The sequence below is a fragment of the Primulina tabacum genome, chromosome 17 (genome assembly GCF_025594145.1).
Source record: "Primulina tabacum isolate GXHZ01 chromosome 17, ASM2559414v2, whole genome shotgun sequence".
NCBI classification, from domain to species: Eukaryota; Viridiplantae; Streptophyta; class Magnoliopsida; order Lamiales; family Gesneriaceae; genus Primulina; species Primulina tabacum.
In genome coordinates, this window is record NC_134566.1 from 29,475,609 (window position 1) to 29,495,937 (window position 20,329).

The window sequence follows — 20,329 nt, forward strand, 5'->3', positions numbered from 1 at the left end:
AACTAATTGGGTGTTAAAGGGTCAGGATGTTAGGCGCATCAGTCCGGAGATATGCGTGTCTATTTGCTGGTGCTATACCATATCTCTTAGAGATTCTTATCCTTTTTCTACCATCGGTTATGTCCTCAGCAGAGACAGTATTACCCGTTAAACTCTGATATCACTCTTTTACGCCACATCTAGCCAACCAGAACAAACTATGCAACGTGAGCAGTTTGACATACGAGAACTTTTCAGGAGGTTTATCTCAGTACTACTCTCACTCATGTATGTTTAACCCAACATTCCCCTTCCCTAGAAATATATAAATATACTTATTGGGAGACTTGAACTCACGACATCGCTCTGATTCCAATTGTTAGGATCAAACGTTTATCATTAGGCCACAATCATAACTGTCAGCCAAGACGCGACTTATTCACTTATACTCGTGCCACATCTATTTGGGTGCTAACGGGTCGGGCTATTAGGCACATGAGTTTGGGGAGATGCGTGTCTATCTGATAGTGCTCTCTCATATCCCTTTGGGTGGAGTTTAGTTCAAAATGTTAGAAAGCTCGAATTGTATTATGTATATGTACATAATATATATTAACATTAATAAAATATTAAGAGAAGTTAATGGTTCATGAATTATTGAACTTTAACTCGAGTTTGACAAGAAAAAAGATTTAAACATGTTATAGTGCAGCTCAAGTTTAATAACTTCAAATTAAAATCAAATAATTATCGAACCAGCTCAAAAAATTGAGAAATCGGCTCGATTCATTTACGGTCCTAATAGATTTGGAAATTACACAAACAGGTTGATTTGATTTGAAATCTTTTTCCGCTAATCCATCTATCTGAAACTTTAGAATTTTGGATTGCATGTTTTGTGAATCAGGCTACCGTGCATCACAAAATTATTTTTACACATTAGACTAATTCATACCATTTTTGAAATGTTTTGCATTTTGAGTTGACACTAAATAAAAGCTCTAGTTCTCAACTATTTTGTACTCGATGATTTTTATTATGTTAGATGTTTTAAAAGTTCAAATTTATTCAAATGCCAAATGATTTTTTTTTTTTTGGAAAAATTATATATTCAAAGTCGATCTTTCTGTGTGACATACCGGCTTGATCCTAAATAAGTGGAGTCAAGTAACATTTATTACTAAATATTCTCGATAAAATAAATAAATAAATAAAAAGATATTAATAATATATGTATGTCATTTATTTTTCGTTTGTAAAAAAAAATAAAAATTAACTGAACTTAACGATGCCATTATTTTTAATACCATGTATGAATACATGTAAATAATATAAACAATACCACCTATAAAAAAAACTCCAAAAAAAAAAAAAAAACCACCGATAAAAAATAATAATAATAAAAAATTACCGCTTCCTGAAATCTTGTTAATTAATCCCGTATTTCTTGGAATGCTAGGTCATTCGTGCCCTGTCAATAGGATTATTCTATCACGTATCTCAACTGTTTCTTCTTATGATGTGATCAAAATATTATTTTTTGAAGTGTCAATATATATATTAATTTTCATAAAAATATAAGACTCATATGATCTTATTGTATTAAAATAAAAGAAGAGACTAACTCGTTGGTTTATCCGGAGACACCAAACTTTTGACAAAAGTTACCAGCAGCATCACTTTTACTTTACTTTCTCAAAAGGCTAGCTTCAGAATTTTTTCCTGCCAGCTCAATCAATAGAATAAATAAATGTTGGGTTTGGAAATTCTAAAAATCATAATATCTCAAATTAAAATACAAAATCCTCTGATCTCCCATAAAAATTATCGAGTTTCATTTCAAGAACAATGTATTTCAAAACGTATATGAACTTTATACAACACCACGTGAGAATGAATCTATGCTTTGTGTAAAGCAAAATACAAGCATAAAAAATTAATATGTGTGATGTTTTTGTACATAATTCTCGATTCTTCCATGTAAAGTAAAGTTAAATGTATCTAATAATTTCAACTCTCGATTCCGCCAAATGTTGCATTCTTGGACCCCATTTGCTCCTTGAACCTCCGCAACACCCCATCAATTGTAATATCAAAGGCATCTCTATAATCCCCCGATTCATCACTAGTCGTATTTCTATACACAAAATTAGGAATCAAACCAATAATCCTTTCTCTCATCTTTCGGACCTTGTCCCTACTATACCCTTCCAACACTTTTCTTACCGACGTCCCGTTTCGCACGGCTCTCCGGTCTATAAAAACAGAGAAATCATCCGGTTCATCGCCCACGAACCACTCGTATTGATACTTAATGCTTCTTCTCCAGAAAAAAACCGGGATCGAACCGGCCAACATGCAATCGAACGTAGACTTTCTTGTATGGGCATCACCCCGAGGTTGTAAGCAAAAATCTGACTCCAAAAACGACTCGAGAATCTCCCATGTACCGTCGTAGCATCGAGTACCCGAGCAATCAACAACTCGACACGAGTCCGACTCGTTGTAGCAATGGTTTAGTAAAATGGTCCTAAAATCACCTTCCAACTGTCTTTTAGCACCAACGAAAGTGAATAAGTTGTGTCTTTTGTGGGTTTGGACAAATCTCAGCCATTGATCCAACTCTGACTTGGACTTGGGGTGAAATCCGGTGGGGTAGGGTACACTGATCTCGAGCTCGTCCCAAGGGTCCTTTTCAACGGAGAGACGTAGGATGTTTTTCATCAGCGGCATGTTGACGAAGCTCGAGCCCCAGTCTTCGTCTTTCCTCCGCCGGAAATCCCACGTCATCCGGCCGAGCATGATGAAGTGATCTGAACCGTTGGATCTCTCCCAATACGGCTTGCTCCGCCACCCACCGTAGAAGCATCTGACACTGCCGGTCCCGGTCCTGGGCGGTGTAATTTGTGAACAAATACTTTGCCACCGCTAACCCTGCGTAGAACGGTATGTAAAAAGCCGCGGCAGACTCCGGCGCCGCCGTCCTACACTCGTGCCTCAAAATTCTCTCGTGGTAAATAATTTCCCCGGCGAACATATCCGTCCAGTACCAGGAGGAAGAAAGATTCCCCGGCACGACCCGAACAGACCCGACCGCTCTCGGGCCCAGCCCGCCGTTTGAAATCGCGTTACACCTCGAGTGCCACGGGTCCAAATCACGGCAGTTGACCAAAATCTCCCTATTGAAAATCTCCGGCAGTTCGTAGACATAAAACCTCCCGGCATCGCATTTTCCATCCTCCGGCAGAAGCTCGATATGCCCTTCAATGGCTTCAGGACTGGGTTTGTGCTTCGATGGGCTGCTGGAAAAATATGACAGGATTAAACACTGGAAGACGAGCAATACTATTAGAAGCTGGAAACATTTGCAGACCAAAACTCGAGCAGAAACCAAATTTGAAGTGTATTTCGAAGAACTATTCTTGGCTTTTTTATGGGATTGCTGTTCGTTTCGATCAAACATATCGGTGAAGACTCAAGAATTAGAGCTTGCCGCAGAATTTATTGCAAAGATAATTCAGTGAAGAAACGGTCTGCTTAACGGCTAAACCTATAGATCAAAGGATCCTTAATTATATTTGACTATCTCACGATGCATTCTACTAATTATATCATAATTTTTTTTATATAAGAAATAAATAAAATAAAATATCTCAATTGGACTTATATTATATATATTTTTTAGAGAAAACATGTAAATACGTGTAACTTTTCTGTTGTATTCACGTTGGTGGAAAGAACATGAAGATGATGTATACTATTTCAACTCTTTTATCGAATATTACATTTATGTCTTATTTTCAATATGTATTAGGGCACCCACATTGGTTGGTTAATAGGTGTTAATAACTAACCATTAATTTTCGTCCACCAATGTGGGCGCAAGAATTAATAATCTTGGCTGACATGGCAGCCAAGAAATTCATCAGAATGAACGGCGTTATTTCGAAATTTGCGACGGTTTTTCGTAAACCATCGCAACTTTGCGACGGTTTTTCGTAAACCGTCGCAAAGTGAAAAGCGTCTGTTTTTTTAAAAAAAAAGGTCGCTATTTGCGACGGTTTTTTAAAACACCCGTCGCTATGTGCGACGGTTTTTCAAAAACCGTCGCTAATTATCACCAACGGCTATTTTCAAACGGCAAAATTATGCACCAACGGCTACATTCGAAATTACTCACTATATATACTAATCAATTTCTACAAATTCATCCCACAAATATGAAGCTAAAAAGAGCAAATATTTGCTTAAGAAATACGAAATCCTTTCGAAAGACACTTCACAAATGACGCCGGAGCAGCTTATAGTTCATGAACATCTGTGTGACCAAATTAGAGAGAAATGGAATATGTAATTTTCGATTGATGTAATTCTCTTTTCAATTATCGTAATTCGTTTTCTTTGTATTTTGTGTTTTTTTTAAAGAGATTGTGTTGAATAATATTTTAAATAAAAGAGTCCAACTTTTTTTTTATTTCTTAATAATATTTTAATGAATATTGGAATTAAGTTATTTTTAAAATAATAATACTATTTATTTTTAGTAATATTTGTTGTAAAATTTTAAAAATATTAGAAAGATATTGAAATATTAAAAATAAAAAAAAATAAGTAAGTGGACAGTGGGACCCATAAATAATGAAAGTTGAAATTAAATGAACGTGTGTGTGTTAATAATGGGGAAGTGTTAATGGAATGAATATGTGGCTCGTGGACCCCATCATTTTTGATGAGATGGAGAATTATTAACATGGATTAATTCCGACGTACGCGGATGCCTTATTAGTGCTTTAAATGTGGTGACAATTTAGCTCGTGACTTCCATGACTCTTGACTAGGATTTTGGGGTCCGGAAATTATGACGTTCTTACATAGATATTCGTGTACGATATTAATGTACGTCTTTTCTTATACCGTTTCACAAGATAAAAATCTTTATATGCGAAAGTCCGATATTGACAATAAAAATTAATATTCTTAGTATGAAAAGTAATATTTTTTATAGATGATCTTAATAAAAAATATATCTCACAAAATACGATCTTTGAGACCATCTCACATAAATTTTTTATTAAAAAAATATATGCACTAGATAAGGAAATGATAATAGTTTTTGTATTTTATTTTGAGTTTTCTGGGCCTCTCTGTAAAAAAAATTGTTAAAAACTCTTTTCGATTACTAAAGTAAACTAAAGTACATTCCTTCTTGAAATCAAACATGAAAAATTGTGTATTTAAATAGATGAGTAGGTATCTTGTGAGATGATCTCACGAATCTTTACCTGTGAGACGGATTCAACCCTACCGATATTTACAATAAAAAGTAATACTTTTTCATGGATAACCCAAATAAGATATCTGTCTCACAAAATACAATCTGTGAGACTATCATACACTAATTTCTGCTTAAAAAAATATATGCACTGGATCAGGAAATCATAATAGATTTTGTATTTTATTTTGAGTTTATGGGCCTCCCTGTAAAAAATGGTTAAAACTCTTTTCGATTACTAAAGTAAATTAAAGTACGTACATTCCTTCTTGAAATCAAAAATGAAAAATTGTGTATTCAAATAGATGAGTATGTATCTTGTGAGATGATCTCACGAATCTTTATTTGTGAGACGAGTCAACTATACCGATATTCACAATAAAAAATAATAATTTTAGTATAAAAATCAATATTTTTTTATGAATGACTTAAATAAGATACATGTCTCACAAAATATGACACATAGTACCGTCTCAGACAAGTTTTTGCAGATATTCAATAAATGATATCAACAACTAGCTAGATATACTTACCAAAATAAATATATGAAATCATCATTATTTTAAATATAATGGTGTCAGTGGCATTAACTGGGCACATTTTCGACGAAATTGGGTTGACTGCACTCCACAGTTTGAAACAAAACACAATGAAAATGCAGGATAATATTCAATTTCAGCATACAATTAATATTTGTTTCGTAAAAATGTTGTAAAAACACATTATTCTATATATTAAAATTTCATTTATAATAAATATTCAAATGTATAATAGAATACAACATATATATTTGGTGCATCCACACATAATTTATAGTAATTAAAAATTTAAATTCATTTACTTGTCTGAAACAATAAAAATACAATTGAATATTTGAAATACATCAACTTCGAAGAATTCCGACAAACTAAAATGGCCGGCCCTTTTGACTTTACATTCTTTTGCATGTGCAAGATATAATTAAGAATCCAAAATATAACTTTTAATTTGATTTTCAAAATAATTATATGATTGTATTCAAATTTGATATTATTGTGATAAAATGGTTTTATTATCATATTTTGTGTGATTTTTGTTCGAATTTTCAACTTCGGTTAGACAAATCAATAATTTTCAACGTGACGTCATCATTCATTAGAAATTAGTATAAATGCGCAAAAAAAAAATCCAAGAAATATACCAATTAATTGTATTAAAATCAACTTTACAAATTATGGATAAAAACATTTATAGACCAATTTTATATTTTTTCAGTGATGTCATATTAGATGTATTTAATTCTTAAAGATACCTAGGTATTGTAAAAGTCTAAATATAATGTAACTATTAATATTCTTTTTATTCGAAAATTTTCAAGGTGTGAATTATACTTTTTTTAAATTAAAAAAATTGATGAATTGGTGGTATTTATTATCGTTTATGAGATAAAACGTTTCTTCTGTAGGAGATTATTTTCTTAATTAAATAGTTGATCGAGATTATTTTACAAATTTTCTCAATTCTCTTCGTTGAAGGATGGCAATTTTCCCACATTTTTAATATTACTTTAATTGAATCCCACGTGAACAACCAACCTTTGAACTTGTAATAATTTCAACGCATGATTAATTATGTGTCTCTTATGAAACATGAATAAAATTTAGACATCATCAGCATGTTAAAATTGTCATGTCTTGATTCAAATAAATTAACCCTTAATTGTTAATTACAATAAATTATAGTTAAGATTCATGCATTTAACTGATTTTTGGACGTTTGTAATTGGATCTGCCGTGTACTTTTGTTGAGGAATCTTATTAATCAAAATATTTAAATAAAAAGAAAACTAAATTACAAAATGATGATAATTAATCTGACCTAGTGGATGATAATGCTTGTGCCAAATAAACCGAAGTCAGTTTTTCACAATTATTTCTTGTTTAATATCATATAAAAGCTTATGTTTTAAAGTTAGTTTGATATATCAAACATGTTTTAAAGTTAGTTTGATCTATGGGATCCCGAAATCACGAGAAATTAGATGAGATGTGTAGCTCTTGCGGCAACTGTATATCGCGTGTGGAACATCAGAAATAGAGTTATGTTCGACGATACAAAGTCCAACGTTGATGAGATAATTAAGGTGATCAAGATACATGTCTTCCGTTGCATCCCGAGATCTATTGAAATTTTCCAGCCATCAACTCGGAGTGGTCTTTTATGATGATGTAAAGTTCAGGTTAAAAAAATGTGTTTGACATTTGGTTTTTTAATCAAATTTTAATGAAATTTTCATTAAAAAAAAATAGACGCTACATTTTCTGTCGAAAGGTGTCGCGGTTTACGGCTTTGGTGGAGAAGACGTTCGCCACAAGGCAACTCTCGATTCTATGTGCTCCCATCTGTAAAGCTTCTACGTCCAGCAATATCTTTTGTTCAGTGCCTTTGGGTGATAGCTTCATCTTCTCTACCAATTTTCCAATATCAGCCGGATCCAAATATGTTTGAGAAACCACCAATCTGACTCAAGATTCGTGAAAATTGAACGAGGCTGTAGAATGAGAGTATGTCTCTCTTTGTCAAAAGATATATCTAGTAATAACGGTGTAATTCAAATATTTTAAATTATACAACAGCTCAAGCACTACGATTCGATTGTTCTTATAGCTGGAACAACAAGTATCGCACACAACAATCTCCATCGCAATAACTGCACTCATTGCTATAAATGAAAATTGAACCAGTGATCTTGATTCTGATACCAATTATAGGATTGAGTGTTTGCCGTTTTACCAAAAACTTTTGATAATTGTACAACTCAAATATTTTAAATCATACAACAGCTCAATTATCACGGTTCAATCGTTCTTACTGATATAGGCAATTATTGCACTTAGACACGTGAGATAAAACTTGCACCTACATACATAATCATTTATTGTGGTTCCTAAAACTCACATCATAATATTATACCCTTTAAAAGAGTATAATTGCAAACACACTCACTCATTGGCTATAGATGTTATGTGTTTATTCGATCCCATCATTAGGATTTAATAATTAAGTCATATTTTTTTGCTTACGGTCACTTCTGTTTCTTACTTTCTTATAAAATATTTCAAACTGTTGAGAGATTAATGGTAAATATACTGTAACCTTTTGACTTTTATTAAAAGTTAAACTAGTAACTCACTTTTTATGTAGAAACATTTTACTTTAATTATTTGAAATTGCAAACGACCCTGCCATAGTCTTAAAAATTACAAATTGCCCCAAAAATATGTTTTTAAAATGTAAAAGAACCCTTCACGTCGGACATAGTTTTTGAATATTTTTATCATATTATCTTATATCTATCTCGTATCTGTATCCAAATGTTCTAGAGATCCTCATAACATATCACTATATATATATATATATATATATATATATAATATGAGTCGGTTTCTTGTGAAATGATGATACTACTTGACCTGATATATAATTTTCATAAAAAAATAATATTTTTTTCATGATTTTGATCGTGTCAGAACCGTCTCTCAATTATGATTTATGAGACGGTTACAGATTATAGCAAAATATATATGAATTGTTTCACTCAATTCAGTGGACCATCTTTAATTTAAGATATCACATTGGAGCTCGTTTCACCATGCATGCCAACTTAATAAAGCTCAATCGAAGTTTCTTGTCGTTCACTAATTAACAAGTCAACACAGAGAGCAATTCAAGCATGAATGGGCAGCTCTTACGAGACATGAAAAGTCTAAACTGAGATGGGGGGTTTGTAGCCTATTTGATCACACCTTCCGTCAATATTGGCGACGAATCTCCCACTCCCATGTACTTAAAAGAGTTTAAACTAAACTATCGTATGTTTGTTTATTTACGATTTTGGTTTTTTAGTTATTAAATTATAGTTTTAGTCTTCTATTTTTTTTTTCTTTCGTCTTTTAGTTTTTTATAATGTGAAAAACAATGTTGCCGTAATTACAAATCTAGCGTACATTCTTTTAAAATCGTCTCACATATCAAATTTATGCGATGAATTTTCGATCTGACTCGTTAAAAAATATTATTTTTATATCTAAAATATTATTTTCGTAGTAAAAATATATATATTTTTTTTTGTAAGAATCAACCTTCCAAAAATTAATGTATACTCAGCGAAGTGCAAGTCACGATTTCCGACGAGTAACGCAAGGAGTTGAGATCTCCCATCACTCATATCGAATAACACTAAATTATTATAATTCTTTAATTACTAGAAGTCTAGAATGGAGTATTATAAGTATTCCATTTTTTGTAAGTTGACTTTAATGAAATAGTAAGTTGACTATATTAGTTAATGTATCATATAGTTTTTTCATAAATAAATGAGAATCTTAATTTAAAAAGGAAATTGTTATTTGAACTTCACATTTTATTCATAATAATACCCTTACTTTTTATCTTTTATTATATGATAACGATATGACACAAAAATAAAATTTAACAACACCACCCTTAATATTCCAAAAACAAATACAAAATCACATCAAATCTTTTTTCTTAAAAAAAAATATTCACTAAATTTCTTATTATCTCCTTAATGTGCATGGAAACATAAATAAACAGTACATTTTTCTCAGAAACCCTATTTTTATAAGTTTATTTTATTTTAAGGCAAAAAGTTGTGTGAGACGGTCTAACAGGTCGTATTTTGTTAGACATATATCTTATTTGGGTCATCCATGAAAAATTATTACTTTTTATACTATGAGTATTACTTTTTATTGTGAATATCGATAGAGTTAACCATCTCACAGATAAAGATTCATGAAACCGTCTCATAACAGACATACCCTAACAACAGTTAAACTGTGAAAGAAAGTATGTAACTTTTTTTAGAAAAAAATCAAATCAACTTCGATTAAGAAAATCTTGCATAAAAGATAGATTTTTATTCAAACAAAACATCAATTCTTTGAGCTCTGATTTCACTATTGTATCGTTTTTCATGCGAGGAGAACAGCCAATGAAGTGACTCACTCCTCGACGAAATTTATTGTTTTTCTTCCTCTGCATCTTTTCTTTGGGTGTTGGGAATTTCCCTTTGTGGTTGGGCCGACTTATAATACATACATTTCTACTCACTGATAAATATTACCAGTTTCTTGTTTAAAAAAAAAAATAAAATCAATAAAACTAAGTTTATCAATAAGGACATGTTTTGGTCTGCATTTATTGTAATTATTTAAACCTTGTACATTAAATACAAGCAAGATCAATCCCTACAATTTATCATTTTAAATATATTATTTTACAAGTCAAATGATATATTTAAAAAAAAAAACAATTATAGAAACTTTGTCAACATATACATATATATATATATATATATATATAATTATACTCCGTTTATCGTATCATTCTACAAACCAAATGATGCATTAACATGTGATTATTCTGATAATGGGTATTTTGTTTATTTAAAAATGTAACATATCATGATAGTATGGCACAAAAATTAAGTATTCTACATCTCTATCTATATCTAGTCTTTTTAAGGTAAATACATATAAAAAAACTCGTATTATACATAAAATGTAATATTTTTTAATAGACTGAGTTAGGTTAAAATATGTATAACAAAATTGACACGTGAGACAATTTAATATTAATTTTTTATAAACTTTTTACTATTTCAATGAGTAAATCTTACTTTAATTTATTACATAAAACTTATATATGTAATTTTAATAATAATGAAAAAACATGAGGATTATTCGTACTTATATGATGTATCTTCTACTCGAGTTTGTATAAATGAAAGACAAAATTTGTGTGAGACGGTCTCATGGGTCGTATTTTGTTAGACGGATCTCTTATTTGGGTTATCCTATGAAAAAATATTACTTTTTATGCTAAAAGTATTACTTTTTATTGTGAATATCGGTAGGGTTGACCCGTATCACAGATAAAGATTCGTGATACCGTCTCACAAGAGATCTATTCTAAATGAAATATGAAAAGAATCTAATGTGATCTCTTTTTCATACAAAGGAAGGGTTAATACGAGTTAGTTTATGCTAAATCGAGAGTATTTTTGTTCTTATTCCAATATCATGTCAGTTTCTGACATTTTTTTTTATAGAAATTAACATATATATTAATTATTCAAATGCTAATATTTGATTATATCATGAAAAGAAAAATATTTCGCATATAACATAAAATAATAAGATGAATACTGCGTTTGATTTCCTTCAACCCAATTTAGAATCTTACTTTTGTCACAAATGATTGGTTTGTATTATTTCTCTAATTTAGAAAGTAAATGCGTAATATAATGAAAATTATGTTTACAATTGGTGAAAATTATGTTTACAATTGGTAAAAATTTATGTGAGACTGTCTCACGAATCGTATTTCGTGAGACCGTCTCGCAAAAGACCTATTTCTTTTAAATAACCTAACATTCTCATCCCAAAGCCCCAACAATAATTACATCTATTTTTAAATTTTAATTTTTTGTCAACTCTATAGAAAAAATCTTGCCTCTCGTCAAATTCGTTTCCATGCAATTGGGCTCATAAATCGGCCCAATGGGAATTTTTGGGGCTCATACTGAATTGAAAGTACAGCACAATTATCCTGTGATAATTGGGCTAATAAACCGGCCCATTGGTTTCCTGCGACATGGTAGATTTATAGCGTCTCCCACAAGGATTCCTCTTTATCACAGGACCCTATTATTTCATTAAATTAAAATTAAAATTAAAATTCTCGTATTATTAGCTTCGAACCTTCAAGATATTTAAATCGATCCTTCAAATTCAACAAAACCCTATTATCAACAACGTAGCCGGCGACGTCATCGGTTGCAGATTCCTCTTCCTGCGGTAATTTTTCTTATGCTTATTAGATTTCGTGTTACTTTGAATTTAAGTGTGTTGATCTTTTAATTTGTATTAGTACTTACCAATCTTCGTAATAATTTGTCAATTCGTTGCAGATTTAATATATACCTTCCATCTGACGATTTTTGTGTAAAGGAGCCTTGAGGAATCCTATTTTTGACTGGTGAGTGTTTCTTGATCTAATTCTTGTTACAAGTTCAGATAGATGTCGCCTCATGATTCGGTTTTATGCTTGCGTGTGTGAATTAGGTAGAGTTAATGGATGTGTGCCTAGGTATGAAGTTTCTGGTTCGGAGTCTAGCGTTTGAACCTTTTTTGTTTGATGAAAATTGCGTGCTTTCTTCCTCTTCTTTTTTTTTTTTGGGGTTTCTTACTAGAGCTTGGTTGATTAGTTGTATACTTAATTTTACAGGGAGTGTATATAATTTCCTAGTTGGTCCTTCTCGGTATCTTGCATCAAACATTAAATCAATTTGAACGCTTAACTTTTTTATGGAAGTAATCAATACTTCTGTTAAGCAATTCATATTATTTTTCTGTGTTATTGGATCTTGACTATTACAAGATCGTCACCAAATTTTCGATATGAATTATCAGATTCAAAAATGGTTAGGAAGAAAGCAGATGAGGGCGGTGTTAATACAAAAGCTAAGCCAAGTGGTAAAGAGAAATTATCTGTGTCTGAAATGCTTGCGAGTATGGACTCAAAACCGGAAAAACCAAAGAAAGGCCCAAGCTTGACATCTGCTAAGCCCAAGTCAAAGACAGCTCCAAAGTTGTCATCTTACACTGATGACATTGATCTTCCTTCCTCGGAGGAGGAGGATGATGAGGAGCTGCTGAAGCTCAATGAGGCAAACAAACAGCCAAGTAGACAGAATAGAAGTTCTACAAAGCCTCTTGATATCTCTGTCGGTGAAAAAGAATTGAAGAAACGAGAGAAGAAGGACATGATTGCTGCTCAGGCTGCTGAATTTGCTAAACATGAGGCCCTTAAGGATGATCGTGATGCTTTTACTGTTGTGATTGGCAGTCGAGCTTCTGTACTTGATGGTGAAGATGATGCAGACGCCAATGTCAAAGATATAACTGTTGATAACTTCTCTGTGGCTGCTCGCGGGAAAGAACTTTTGAAGAATGCATCAGTGAAGATTTCTCACGGGAAGAGGTATGGTTTGGTTGGACCCAACGGAAAGGGTAAATCTACTCTTTTGAAGCTTCTTGCTTGGAGAAAAATTCCTGTACCCAAAAATATTGATGTACTTTTGGTTGAACAAGAGGTCGTTGGTGATGATAAAACAGCCCTTGAAGCAGTTGTTTCAGCCAATGAAGAACTTATCAAAATTAGGCAAGAGGTTGCATCTTTGAATGCATCTACTGCATCCACTGGTGATAATGAAGATTATGAGTCTGATGGGGACGATGTGGGAGAGAAGCTTGCTGAGTTGTATGAAAAGTTGCAACTAATGGGCTCAGATGCTGCCGAGGCTCAGGCTTCTAAAATTTTAGCTGGGTTGGGTTTCACTAAAAATATGCAAGGCCGTCCTACACGCTCTTTTAGTGGCGGTTGGAGAATGAGAATTTCTTTGGCTAGGGCTCTATTTGTTCAGCCTACCCTGTTGCTCTTGGATGAACCCACCAACCATCTCGACCTTAGGGCCGTTCTGTGGTTAGAAGAATACTTGTGCAGATGGAAGAAAACTCTCATTGTTGTTTCACACGATCGAGATTTTCTGAATACAGTTTGCAGTGAAATTATTCATCTCCACGAATTAAAACTCCACTTTTATCGTGGAAATTTTGATGCTTTTGAAAGTGGTTATGAACAGCGTCGCAAAGAGATGAACAAGAAGTTTGAGATATATGACAAGCAGGTAAAAGCTGCTAAGAGATCTGGGAGTCGGGCTCAGCAAGAAAAGGTAAAAGATAAAGCCAAATTTGTCGCTTCCAAGGAAGCTTCTAAGAACAAGGGTAAAGGCAAGATTGATGAAGATGAACCTCTCCCTGAGGCCCCTCAGAAGTGGAGAGATTACACTGTGGAGTTTCATTTTCCTGAACCCACCGAGCTGACGCCGCCACTGTTGCAGCTAATTGAAGTGACCTTCAGCTATCCAAATCGAGAAGATTTCAAGCTCTCTAATGTGGATGTTGGTATTGATATGGGGACTCGTGTGGCAATTGTAGGACCCAATGGAGCTGGGAAGTCTACCCTGCTCAACCTTCTTGCTGGGGATTTGGTTCCAACAACAGGTGAAGTAAGGAGGAGTCAAAAATTGAGGATTGGTCGATACTCCCAGCATTTTGTGGATCTCTTGACAATGGATGAAACACCAGTTCAATATCTTCTTCGCCTCCATCCGGATCAAGAAGGACTCAGCAAACAGGAGGCTGTTCGTGCTAAGCTTGGGAAATTTGGACTTCCCAGTCACAACCATCTAACACCAATTGTTAAACTATCTGGAGGGCAGAAAGCCCGCGTGGTCTTCACTTCCATATCCATGTCTAAGCCACATATTCTTCTTTTAGATGAGCCAACTAATCATTTGGACATGCAAAGTATCGATGCATTAGCAGATGCACTTGATGAGTTCACTGGTGGTGTTGTCCTAGTCAGTCATGACTCTCGGCTTATATCACGCGTTTGCGAAGATGAGGAAAGAAGTGAAATATGGGTAGTGGAGAACGGAACTGTTGAGTTCTTCCCAGGCACGTTCGAGGAGTACAAGGAGGAGCTTATCAAGGAAATCAGAGCAGAGGTTGATGATTAATTGATGCATGTTATAGCTTCTTCCTTTTTTAAACTAAGGTAAGGTATATTTATTCTTATAAAACAAATGAGTGACAACATTTTTCTTGACAATTTCTTTATAATATGTGCCTTAGTTATTGTCTACTGATTAATTTTACCCGAGTATGATTGGAGTGTAATGATTTTGCGGAAAGGGTAGTAGAACATCAATTTTTGCTTGTAATTGTCTGCTATGTTGTGTGCTTTTGTTACATTTTTCGTTCGTTTTATGATCATCCAACCTTTTTTGGTATCATCATTAGGCTGTTTTGAAGTCCAGTTTCAAGGTGCAGGGTGAGGCACGCATAGTTTATGATATTTTTATTTTGCTGTGAACTTGGGATTAACACAGAGATACAACACAAACTACCAATTACGTTCTTTTAATTTACTTCAATAATCGAAAAGAGTTTTAGCCATTCTTTACAGAGAGAGAGGCCCAGGAACTCAAAAATTAAATACAAATTTATCATTTGAGGTTATTCGAACTTGACAAAGATTATTGACCAAAATATTCCCAAGAATGTAATTTTAGAAGAAACGCTTTCGACATATTAAATCCTATTGATGGATCGATTGAACACATTACATCTATAGCAAATGAGTGAGTGTTCGCAATTATACTCTTTTAATGGGTAGGTAAAAACTTGTGTGAGACGGTCTCACGGATCGTATTTTGTGATACAGATCTATTATTTGGGTCATCCATGAAAAAGTATTACTTTTTATGCTAAGAGTATTACTTTTTATTGTGAATATCGGTAGGCTTGACTTGTCTCACAGATAAAGATTTGTGATATCGTCTCACAAAAGACCTACTCTAATGGATATAATATAATAATATGGTGTGAGTATTTATGAAAAGATAATTATAAGATAAATATGTGTTTTAGGAACCACAATAAATGATTATGTATTCGTATGTATACACGACATTTGTTCTGATTTATGTTTTGTATGACATATTATGCTTTGTTGATATGAAACAGAAATACAAAGCTATCATTCAATACCTGGACGATCATAATTCATAGATTATATGTCTGTATGATTTTGGGGAAATTTATTGAACCTTTCTTTTCACTAGTTTTTCTGCACACGCTATGCCTATGTGTAGAATCTTTTTTATCATTATCGATGGACTAAAGTGAAATTTGACAAATTATGAAGGGACTAAATTGATATTTGAATTGTTGAAATAAAAAAATAAAAATAAAAGTGTGTTGAAATTGAAAAAAAACAAACAAAAACAAAAGTGTAATATCAGTATCATATAAGGGTAAAATTAGAAAATTGTGTGTTGAAACTGAAAAAAAAAACAAAAAACAAAAATATAATATTAGTATCATATAAGGGTAAAATTGAAAAAAAAAATGGTGTCCTCTCTAGGTAGTTATTATCATGTCCGCATACTTAATAATATAGTATAGAAGTATAGATATATCGGATCTAACGAAATAAATATAGACCTTACGTGTATTAATAAATGTTCATTCTTAAATATATTTTTACCACAATGTCCTAAAAATAACGTCTAAGTTTATGTGAATTGGGATCCGATAGAAATGGCCTCTTTCATATGCCGTTTCAAAAAATAATTTTTTTTTAAAAAATACTATGTTCGATTAAGCTAACTTTAAAACATAAGCTTTTATATAATATTAAACAAGAGATAATTGTGAAAAACTCATTTCAGTTTATTTGAAGTGTCATTTCTTTTCATTGATTGTTTTTTGCTCTAAACTATATATGTTGTAATATTAAAGTAATATGAAAAGCCAATTAAAATATGTACACCGGTGACAATAGCTTGCATCTATAATTGTTCATATTGGAGTGTTTGGCTGCAAGCATTAGTCACCACAACATAAAAATCACTTATTTCTATAATAGTATGATAGTGTTAACTTTGCGCATAAGTTCTCTAAGATTTACTTTTGGTGTTTATCCAAAAGGCCACATACCAGTGGACATATCCTTCCATATTATTAACTAATAATCTTCTCCTTGTATTTTTACTTTGGGAATTTGGTTGCATTCCCAGTAATCATCCCCTTAAACAAATGATCATCATTATTCTCATGGTTTGTGCCTCCCCTCAATCTCATATGTTCATCCTCAAGGCCACTTCTCTCCACTGTATTGAGATCGTACGCCTCGTGAAATACTTTGGAACATTGTCTATCTAAATCTTATCATTGATTTACTAAGAGCTCTCACCATCTTCGTTTAAGTATTCAAAGATTCCACTCACGTGGATTGATATAGACCATTACTATGTTTCCCACGGACGGCGGCAGGTTTATAAAGTTAAAGTCTGGACTTTATCCTTGTTCTTGATCGAGAATCATTTTAGAAAACTTATGTTGCTGCTTCTTGATAAATCTGAAATCAAAGTTTTCTTGAAACTCATATGATACCCTTGTAAGAGCCCGGGTCATGGATGACCCGGAATATCAAATGGATTCCCAAATCTGGGTTAATCTGCAGGATGGATTCTTCCTAAGCCGGGCAGGTGCAAGCCCGGGCTCTACTCCTCGAGTAATCAGACGTCCGGGCTCTTGTATAAATCTCCCGGGAGGCATCCTACCCGGGTACCTCGATAACAGTGCCGCATTGTAGTGGTTCAGAAGATAAGATCTTGTCTCGAGAAGCGCACCTGACAGAATCATATTGATGTGACATGATGGAAGAGTAGGGTGGCTTGACAGGAAGTCAACATCAAAGGCTATGAGTGGTAGGCGTATGCGCAAATCGAGGTAATCCTTGATTTTCCTTCCTATAAATAGCAGGTATGTAAGGGAGACTTTGGCTTCCTCTTCTTCTCTAGTTCTGGTCACCAACACATGTTAACACACATATTTACACCAGTAGCCTTTACTTTTATTTAAGCTACACTGGTTATCATCGTCACCTGCTGACTTAAGCATCGGAGTGACCACGCCGGACACCCTTCCGGCGCCCATTCACGAGTTCTTTCCTTTGTTTGCAGGTTACAGCTGAAGCCATATTGCAGAGATATATCTTCATCACAGATATAGTCCTTGCTCAGTTTCCTTTATTATCTTGATAGCAGATCCGGTGGAGCACCCGACCCTGCTCGTCCATTTCACCAGGATCGCATCATTGGCGCCGTCTGTGGGAAATTGAGCTCAAGACGTAGATATGGTTTCCATTCAAAAATAAGTCCAACTCTGCTTGGCAAACATACAAGTCCGACCAGCTCGGCACTCAGATCTTATATGTGGATTTTATATGGACTCAAAGCTCAGCAGCTATCCCGGATTGGCATGAAGAGCATTTGTTATGCACTCAGTAGCATACAGCTATATTAATCACCTAATTTAGCTCAACCAGAGAAGTTTCACTCTACCGAAAATGAATTCGGATTCAATATTTCCAGGTTAGTGATTTGATTTTTAATAAAATTAATATAGCAGGAGGAACAAAAAAGTTAAAAGCCCGGGAGATATGAGGCCCCGGCACATTCTTGGAAGCCCAGGAGGTACGAGGCCCCGACGCATTATCTTAAGCCCGGGAGAAATGAGGCCCCGGTAACCTATTTAAAATCCGGGAGATACGAGGCCCCGGCACATCCAGTAAGTCCGGGAGGTAGGAGGCCCCGGCACATTATCTGAAGTACGGGAGGTACGAGGCCCCGGCACATTATCTTGAGCCCGGGAAGTACGAGGCCCCGGCGCATTATCTTAATCCCGGGAGAAACGAGGCCCCGGTATCCTATTTAAAGTCCGGGAGATACGAGGCCCCAACATCATATTTAAAGTCCAGAGAATACGAGGCCCCGGCACATTCCAGTAAGTCCGGGAGATACGAGGCCCCGGCACATTCCAGTAAGTCCGGGAGGTATGAGGCCCCGGCACATTATCTGAAGTTCGGGAGGTACGAGGCCCCGACACATTATCTTGAATCCGGGAGACACGAGGCCCCGGTATCCTATTTAAAGTCCGGGAGATACGAGGCTCCCGCACATATTCATCGTACGAGGCCCGGCATTCCATTAAGTTCGGGAGATACTGAGGCCCCGGCACATTCTATTAAGTCCGGGAGGTATGAGGCCCCGGCACATTATCTGAAGTTCGGGAGGTACGAGGCCCCGACACATTATCTTGAGTCCGGGAGACACGAGGCCCCGGTATCCTATTTAAAGTCCTGGAGATACGAGGCCCCGGCATCATATTTAAAGTCCGGGAGATACGAGGCCCCGGCACATTCCAGTAAGTCCGGGAGGTATGAGGCCCCGGCACATTATCTGAAGTCCGGGAGGTACAAGGCCCCGGCACATTATCTTGAGTCCGGGAGACACGAGGCCCCGGTATCCTATTTAAAGTCCGGGAGATACGAGGCCCCGGCATCATATTTAAAGTCCAGGGACCAGTACCCTGGCCCGGGGACCCGTACCTCGGTCATCTATGAAGTCTAGGGACTCGTACCCTGGCTCGGGTCTCCATACCTCGACCATTTCTGAAGGCTAGGGCTCCGCACCTTGGTTATCTAGTAAGTCCAAGGATCCGTACCCTGGCTCGGGGCTCCGTACCTCGACCATTCATGAAGGCCAGGGCTCCGCACCCTGATTATCTATTAAGTCCAGGGATCCGTACCTGGCTCGGGGCTCCGTACCTCGACCATTCATGAAGGCCAGGGCTCAGCACCCTGGTTATTATCTATTAAGTCCAGGGATCTGTACCCTGGCTCGGGGCTCCGTACCTCGACCATTCATGAAGGTCAGGGCTCCGCACCCTGGTAATAGATTAAGTCCAGGGATCCGTACCCTGGCTCGGGGCTCCGTACATCGACCATTCATGAAGGTCAGGGCTCCGCACCCTGGTTATCTATTAAGTCCAGGGATCCGTACCCTGGCTCGGGGCTCCGTACCTCGACCATTTATGAAGGTCAGGGCTCCGCACCTTGGTTATCTATTAAGTCCAGGGATCCGTACCCTGGCTCGGGCTCCGCACCTCGACCATTCTCAAGTCCCGGGACATGCTCACCGGCCCAAGGCTCTGCGTCTTGGTTATTTATAAGCCCAGGGTTCCCAAACCTGGCTCGGGGCTCCGCACCTCGACCACTTCCAAGCCCGGGAGACATGAGGCCCCGGCATCTTATGCGAAGATCGGGAGGCACGAGGCCCCGACATCTTATCTCAAGTCCATATGACACGAGACTCCGGCATTTCATCCCATTTCTGGGAGACATGAAGCCCCCGATGCTTTTATAGAACAAAATTGATTATCTCTTTGGGAATCCAAGCATGACTGATCAGGACAGCGAGTATGACTCTAGCCCGACTATTTAAGGGATGTGTGATGATACCCTTGTAAGAGCCCGGGTCATGGATGACCCGGAATATCAAATGGATTCCCAAATCTGGGTTAATCTGCAGGATGGATT

General features: G+C 35.5%; 2 protein-coding genes across 3 annotated transcripts; one reads left to right on the forward strand and one right to left on the reverse strand.

The window, feature by feature from the left end:
• Positions 1-1,769: 1,769 nt before the first annotated feature.
• On the reverse strand, positions 1,770-3,698 carry LOC142531893 (xyloglucan galactosyltransferase XLT2-like). The gene is given in 2 exon segments (XM_075638165.1): positions 1,770-2,820; positions 2,822-3,698. Coding segments are annotated over 2 exon segments (1,452 nt in total). The 5' UTR covers positions 3,443-3,698; the 3' UTR covers positions 1,770-1,989.
• An 8,288-nt stretch (positions 3,699-11,986) lies between these two features.
• On the forward strand, positions 11,987-15,104 carry LOC142530828 (ABC transporter F family member 4). Of its 2 annotated transcripts, XM_075636677.1 has the most exons (3): positions 11,987-12,114; positions 12,228-12,295; positions 12,730-15,104. In XM_075636677.1, exon 3 carries the CDS (start codon positions 12,738-12,740, stop codon positions 14,898-14,900), a length of 2,163 nt encoding a protein of 720 aa, XP_075492792.1. In that variant the 5' UTR covers positions 11,987-12,114; positions 12,228-12,295; positions 12,730-12,737; the 3' UTR covers positions 14,901-15,104. The 2 variants fall into 2 exon arrangements, with proteins under 2 accessions (XP_075492792.1, XP_075492793.1); XM_075636678.1 differs by lacking the exon at positions 12,228-12,295.
• The last annotated feature ends 5,225 nt before the right edge of the window (positions 15,105-20,329 follow it).

What these genes read in the sequence shown, in the direction of transcription:
- LOC142530828 (XM_075636677.1), top strand. Translation starts at nt 12,738, where the DNA reads ATGGTTAGGAAGAAAGCAGATGAGGGCGGTGTTAATACAAAAGCTAAG.